This window comes from Monodelphis domestica, chromosome X (assembly GCF_027887165.1).
Source record: "Monodelphis domestica isolate mMonDom1 chromosome X, mMonDom1.pri, whole genome shotgun sequence".
In the NCBI taxonomy this organism is placed as follows: domain Eukaryota; kingdom Metazoa; phylum Chordata; class Mammalia; order Didelphimorphia; family Didelphidae; genus Monodelphis; species Monodelphis domestica.
The window spans coordinates 55,913,554-55,920,896 of NC_077235.1; the positions used below are offsets into that span (position 1 = coordinate 55,913,554).

The 7,343-nt window shown below is 40.3% G+C and overlaps 1 protein-coding gene across 1 annotated transcript; it reads right to left on the minus strand.

Moving 5' to 3' along the window:
- Positions 1-984: 984 nt before the first annotated feature.
- On the minus strand, positions 985-3,649 carry LOC100016814 (glycerol kinase-like). The gene has a single exon (XM_056809159.1). It carries the CDS (start codon positions 3,604-3,606, stop codon positions 1,945-1,947), a length of 1,662 nt encoding a protein of 553 aa, XP_056665137.1. The 5' UTR covers positions 3,607-3,649; the 3' UTR covers positions 985-1,944.
- Positions 3,650-7,343: the final 3,694 nt, after the last annotated feature.

The following is a 7,343-nucleotide window of genomic DNA, read 5'->3' on the forward strand; positions in this document are numbered from 1 at the left end:
TGTCTGTACTCTGGCCCTGCTTTACCTCCTTCCAGGCCTTGGAATATTATCCTTGGGGCTCTAATAAATAATACTTCCATTTACCTTGTTCTATTCTAGGTCATGTCCCACCCCAATGTGTACTCTGGCCTAACCTGAATGTGGCCTTCCCTCCCTGGGTTGAGCCTTCACCTCAGCTTGCTGAATTTCAGGCCATCCCTCAACCCCAAATAATGCCACTGGCACTCTGACTCTCCTCCATGTCCCACCTGAAATTATCCTCCCACTCCTGGGACAGTGATAGGTGAATTTTCAACTTACCTTTCTTGGGTGTAGGACACATCCTCTGTCCACACACTTTGGTCCTCCTTGTCTCCCATCAAAAATCAATACCCAGCCCCGCAGAGCTCTGATGTGACCTTTTCATTCTACCTTGTTCTAACCACCTCCATGCTCCTGACTCTCTAAACTATATCCCCAGTACACCAACCCTCTTCCATATCTCTCTGAGCTCAGACTACCTACCACCCTTGGGGTTTGGAGAAGTGACTTTTCCCTGTACCTTCCTCTAAAGTACCACATCTCCCTATGTCTATACTATGTCACCTTGAATATCCCCCCTCTACTTCCTAAGACCTTGGGGCTTAGGCCCCTAGGATTCTGATAGGTTAGCTTTCCCTTTAAGTTTCTCTGAACCAAGTCATTATCCACCTCTGAACTCCCCATACAACTCACCCCTCACCCTCATCCCAGGTCCCTAGCCTCTCAGTTGTAAACTTTCACCTTATATTACCTGACATCAAATCACTTCTTTTCTACTAAATTTTTTTTCTGGGGTGTGTCTATGTCGGAGGGGGGGTACTAGGATGATAAAATAATATAATAACTGAATAATGGGACAATAGCCTGTTACTCTTTCTGAATTCCATAAAAAGAAAAGACCTTCATAATAATTATAACTCCCAAAATAACTAAAATGAAAACACAGAAACGCATTTATTTGGAGCAAAACTTGTTTATTAAAACTTTTTTTGGTATTTATTCTCTCAATAGATCTAAGAAAGAAGAGAGAAATAACTATAGAAACAAGTTTATTTTTCTTGACTTAATAGAGAGACACATTTTGATTGTAAATGTTGGTTTCTCAAAAAAAAATTCTTCCTGGTGAATAACATGCATCACCGTTCTCCTTTCAATAGCCATAGGTATTATCTTAAAGACATCTAAATAAGTATTACTACATTTACTATTTATTTTAATCCCATGTACGTATAGTATGTAAGTACCCTTGTTGCACACACAAAGTAAAAATTATAAAAAGGAGAACTAAAAGAATGAGAGCCAACAGGGAAGAAAAAAGTCCTTCCATACAAGATCCAGGCATAAATAAAGAAAAAATTGTTACATTGGCATCTCGTAGTAAATGAATTGTTCCACTTAAGGTTAAATTAACTTACTTAGGAAAGCATCTAAGTTATTCTATTGTTAAGATGGCCACTCTTGTAAGGGGCAGGAGAGAATACTATGAGTTAAAGTGAGAAATCTTTTGGATTTCTTACCGTGTAGGCAAGACTCCCTTTGGGGGCTAATAATAAATTTTAAAATCTCGCTTTTTTAGCTCTTAATTATTTAGAGTATAGAGAAGCAATATCCTAGTCTATCACATAAGAAAATATTTAGTATGACTAGAATCTGAGTTCTTCCCTAGATCCTAGAAGGGATAGGGTAAGATGATATTGGTTAATAAGATGTTCAGCCTCCCCCAGTGACCCCTCCCTTCCACCCTAACTCTTGATATTTGAAAATACACTATACATTTCTATACCTATTATTACATTGCTTTATCCTTATGGGTCATGCTAAATCTTTTGAATATATTTCTATAGTTTTATTTTAAGAAAATTACATTTTTTGGGCAAATCATAAAGGTTACATCTTGAGAATTCATTAAGTTGTTTCAGATATTTATGGAATTCCTGAGATGTACCTTGCTCCAATTAACATCACCATGCTGGATACAATATAAAAGCCCAACGGGATACTACAGAAGATATTGGAATCACCAAGTAGAGGGGTTTGCGATGTAACCCACCCCATCGATTTCTGTACAGCTTTCTTCCAAGTGGCATAACGAATTTCACTTTCTTCTGCATTTATCTGGGGTTCAAAGCGTTCCATGGTGACAACGGATAGATCTTCAGGTTCAAGACTCCAAACTCCAACTCCTTCAGCATACCCAGCTGCCATGGCTGCGCCCAGGGCAGTTGTTTCAGGCATTGAAGGCTTCACTACTGGAATATACAGGATATCTGCTTGAAGCTGCATTAGAATTCTGTTTGTGGTCATTCCTCCATCTGCTTGTAGATGAGTGAGTGGCATTCCACAATCTTTATTCATGGCATCTAGTATTTCACGGGTTTGGAAACATACTGCCTCTAATGCTGCAAAAGCAATATGTTGTTTATTTGTGAACTGAGTAAGGCCACAAATAATACCTCTTGCACTTGGTTCCCAGTATGGAGCATATAAACCTGAGAAAGCTGGAACAAAGTAGCAGCCATAAGATGTGCCCGCCTCTTCGGCCAGTTTTTCAATTTCTGGTACTGTTTTTATGATGCCAAGATTGTCTTTTAGCCAGCGAACAACTGCTCCAGCAATGGCAACAGATCCTTCCAGGGCATAGCATACAGGTTTGTCTCTGCCCAGCTTGTAAGCCACGGTGGTTAGAAGGCCATGTTCAGAGAATACACATTTGGGGCCTGTATTGCACAGTAAGAAGCAACCAGTTCCATAGGTGTTTTTGGCCTGGCCTTCCTGGAAACACATTTGTCCCACTAAAGCTGCAGATTGGTCACCCAAACATCCAGATAATGGTACCCCTTCCAGAGATCCAGATTTCATCAGTCCATAGATCTCGGAAGAACTGCGGACATCTGGAAGTATTTCCATAGGAACATCAAAAAACTCACACAACTCTGGATCCCATTCTAGAGAATGAATGTTGAAAAGCATGGTTCTGCTTGCATTAGTAACATCTGTGCAGTGGACCCCTCCCGTGGTACCTCCAGTCAGATTCCAGATCAGCCAAGAGTCAATGGTACCAAAAAGGGCCCTTTGTTCCTCAACAGCTTTCTTAACTTTTCTCACATTCTCCAGGAGCCAATGGAGCTTCACAGCACTAAAGTAAGTACTCAGGGGCAGACCGGTCTTTGATTTGACAAAATTGTTATTGCCGGGGATTCTCTTACTGAGGGTCTCAACGGTTGACTGGGTACGGAGGTCAAGCCACACCACGGCATTATAGAGGGGCTCCCCGGTAAACTTGTCCCAAATGACAGTAGTCTCCCTCTGGTTACTCACCCCAATGGCTTTGATGTTGGAGATGTCAACATTGAGCTGGATCAGCTTCTCACAGGTTTTCTCGACACACTCGTAGACGGAGAGCAGGATTTCTTTCGGATCTTGCTCTACCCAGCCTTCCTTAGGAAACTTCTGCTTCAGCTCGAATTGGTGGTGACTCAGGAGCTCGGATGTTTTAGAATTAAACACCAGAAAGCGAGTGGAGCTGGTCCCTTGATCAATAGCGCCAATCAAGGGCCCCAAAACGGTTTTCTTGGCAGCCGCCATGAAGCCGTCTGCTTTTGTTGTGCCTCAACTTGGAGACTAACAGTTCCCCTAGAGATGGAGCTTTGAGATAGAGTCTTGGAACACTTCCGGTTGGAAGGAACCATCTGCACAACTGGCCGGGGGGACGCGGAATTCTCATGATCTCTTTGACTCGCCCTCACAGGGTATGGGTAGCAATCTTTGCCAAATTAGTTGTGGCAAAGAAAGGGTGCCTTGTTAATGTATTTGTAAAATCGAGTTGCCATCTACGGTTTTGATTTCAGAGTTACTGATTTTTCTCAGACGCCCCCACCTTTGCCACCTAGTGGGCCACCTCACTGTGCCTTGGCGAGGGGGCAAACATTCCACACCTTTGTCACGCAGCGGCCCATGGCAACATCTTGCAGGTAGCCACCACAAACCCTATTTCCTCCATTCTTTTCCTGGCCAAGACTTGGTCTTTATAAATCAATGATTAAATTCCACCCAAAATTTCCAGGCGGGTACATGGCTGTGTCTGCCTAAATGAAAAAGCACTGCACACTATTGGTTGGCCATAGGACCCGAATTACTTCAGCCATTTTGTAGGAGGGACTCCTTTGGCGGTCTGGTAAAGCCTCGAGGAGGGAAGAGTATTTGTAAAAGAGTCAAATAAAATATCTAGGATCCCAAAGTAAACCATTTCCATTGAAATGCAGTTATCAAGTTGTTAAGAAATAAAAGTGTACAGAAGCCCGGTTCAGCACCCCTGCTGTGTTCATTCTTTTGCCCATTCCTTTTCATATCTTTCTCCCCACCTAGATTTGTCTGCCTCAAAAAGCCTTAGACCACACTTAGGTCCAGTGTCCCCAAAGTGAAGAAGCTGGAAACTTAAAGAAAAAACAAGTTAGAAGTTTTTAGCCTAAGTCTCTGCCCTGAGTCCTCTTCTTTTCTCTCCCTTTAGCACACTCTCTCCCATTGTGGTCTCTTTAGCTTCCAAGGATGCAGTTGTATCTCTTCATATGATTAATAGATTTCTATAGAGCCAGCCTTATTATTTTTTTCCAGCTCTATAATTGTTAGACATCTTGAATGGAATATACTATAGGCAGCAAACCAAAGCTCAACATGTCCCAAACTGAACTCATCATTTTAAGCCTTCTGAGGTTCCAATCACCCCCCTCCCCCACCTCCCCAGCTCCCCAGCTCCACCAACTTTCCTATGTGTTTAAAGAGGCCACTGAACCACCCATCAGTCTCTCAGGCTCACAGTCTCGGTGTCATCCTTGGCTCTGCACTCCAGACTTGGCACCCCTGTCCATTCTGTTCCTAAATGTTGTTTTTTGCCTGCATAATTTATCTCACATAGATCCCCTTTTCTCTACTTGCTCATTTACCATTGTCAATCTTGAAAAACACAGACCCACTAAAGTAGTCAGAACAAGTCTTTAAAATTTTATTTATTTATTTATTTAGCATATTGTTCCATGGTTACATGATTCGTGATTTTTCCCATCTCTCTTCCTTCCCTCTCCCGGAGCTGACAAGCAATTTCACTGGGTTATACATGTATCGTTGTTCAAAACCTATTTAGATATCATTCATATTTGCAATAGAATGATCTTTTAACTTGTATATTGCCCTTCATCCTGTTATCCCCTAAAATCCTGCTCTATTCCTTTTCTCTCTGTTCCTCCTCACCAGTATTTTGCTTTTTTTTTTTTTCAACCCCCTCTCTTCCCTTATTTTATTCCCCTTCTGTTCCTCTGTGGGGAAAGATGGAATTCTATACCCCAGTGAGTATACTTGTTTTTCCCTCTCTATAATGATTTTTCACATCTCTTGATGTTATATAATTTACCCCATTCTATCTCTCCCTTCTCTTTTCTCTCAGTGAAACCTTTTCTTTTAACCCTTGATTGAATTTTTATATATCATTCATATGTATACATATCATATATATACATATCATCCCATATTATCACATTTACATATATATTATATCATCACATATCATCATATACATCATATCGTCAGAATTGGCTTACTTCTCCACCCTCTTTCTTAGTAAATTACTTCTATTTCTCTATTACTAGGAGTAATTTTTGAGAATTTCAGAAATCTTCTTTCCATGTAGACATATAAATATTTTGGCCTTAGTGAGTCTCTTAAAATTTCTCTTTCTTGTTCACCTTTTTGGGCTTCTCTTCTGTCTTGTGTTTGGATTTCAAATTTTTTGTTTAGGTCTGGTGTATTCCTCATGAATGCTTGGAAATCTTCTATCTTTTTGAATGTCCATCTCCGCCCCCCCCCCCCGAAAGAATATACTCAGTTTTACTGGATAGGTGATTCTGGGTTGTAAACCCAAATCTTTTGCCTTCCTGAATATTATATTCCACGCCTTTCATTCCTTTAATGTAGAAGCCTCTAGGTCCTGTGTGATCCTGATTATAGCTCCATAGTATTTGAATGGTTTCTTTCTGGCTGTTTGAAGTATTTTTTTCTTGGCTTGGTGGCTCTTGAATTTAGCTATTATATTAATTACAAAAAGATTATGGTCACCGTGTATAAAATTAACTCTCAAGGCAAGAGTTTGTTAGTAGCTGTTAACAATTAAGTTTTAATCAAAATGGAGATAAAGTAAAAAAAGAGGGAAATATAGTAAGGAGACAGAAAATATCACCTAACTAAAATATCCTAAACTGAATCAGGAAGCTGAAATCCAAAGCCCACCAAGCAGCCAAAATCCTCATACGTCCTCCAGCACATAGCAGACACCAGAGCCTTCCAACTGTATTCCACTGAATTGCCAATCCTGAGAAAGCACTTTGTGTCCCCCACCACACCTTCTTTTTTCTCCCTTCCTCTGTCACACAACAGAAGCATGCAAAATGGGATGTAGGGTAGGATGGGATTGGGGAGGACGAACCTCAGGAGTGGATTTTATCCACACACTTTCAATTTCAATTTTATTTTCTTGTTTGGGTATCTCTGGGCAGTTATCTTTGATAATTTCTTGTAATATGATGTCCAAGGTTTTTTTCTTCATCATGGCTTTCAGGTAGTCCAAAAATTCTCAAATTCTCTCCCCCAGATCTATTTTCTTGGCCAGTTGTTTTTTTTTCAATAAGATATTACATGTTTTCCTCTGTTTTTTTTTTTCATTTCTTTGATTCTGCTTTATTGTTTCTTGATTTCTCATGAAATCCTTAGTTGCTAGATGGTCAATTCTTATTTTTAAGAAATGGTTTTCCTCTGTCAGCTTTTGGTTCTCATTTTTCAGTTGGCTCATTTCTTATTACATCACTTTCATTTCTCCTTGCATCACTTTCCTTTCTTGCATCTTTTTTATTTCTTTTCCCCACTTTTCCTCTGCCTCTCCTAATTGGTTTTTGAAGTATTTTTGAGCTCTTTGAGAATTTTTGTCAAATCCAAATTTTTCTTTTGGACTTTGCATGTGTTTCCTTTGCTTTTACTGTCCCCTTCTATGTCTATTCCTTGTGCTTTGTCTCCATAAAGATTCTTTAGAGTTAGGTGCTTTTTTGTTGTTTTCTCATTTGTTCTTTCTAATTATAGGTAGACTCTGTTTTCTGGGAAGTTTGGGTACCCTCTTAAACTTCAGCCCTTGCTTGATATTATTCTCAGCTTATTTTCTGGGTCTGAGGGCTGAGAGTTCTGGGATCCCCCTCCCCCTGCGGATTCAATTGTCCCTTAGGATGCTGATGGCTTAAGGACTTGGCTCAGGCTTGGGTGTAAGCTTTTGATTTCACCCTGACCTT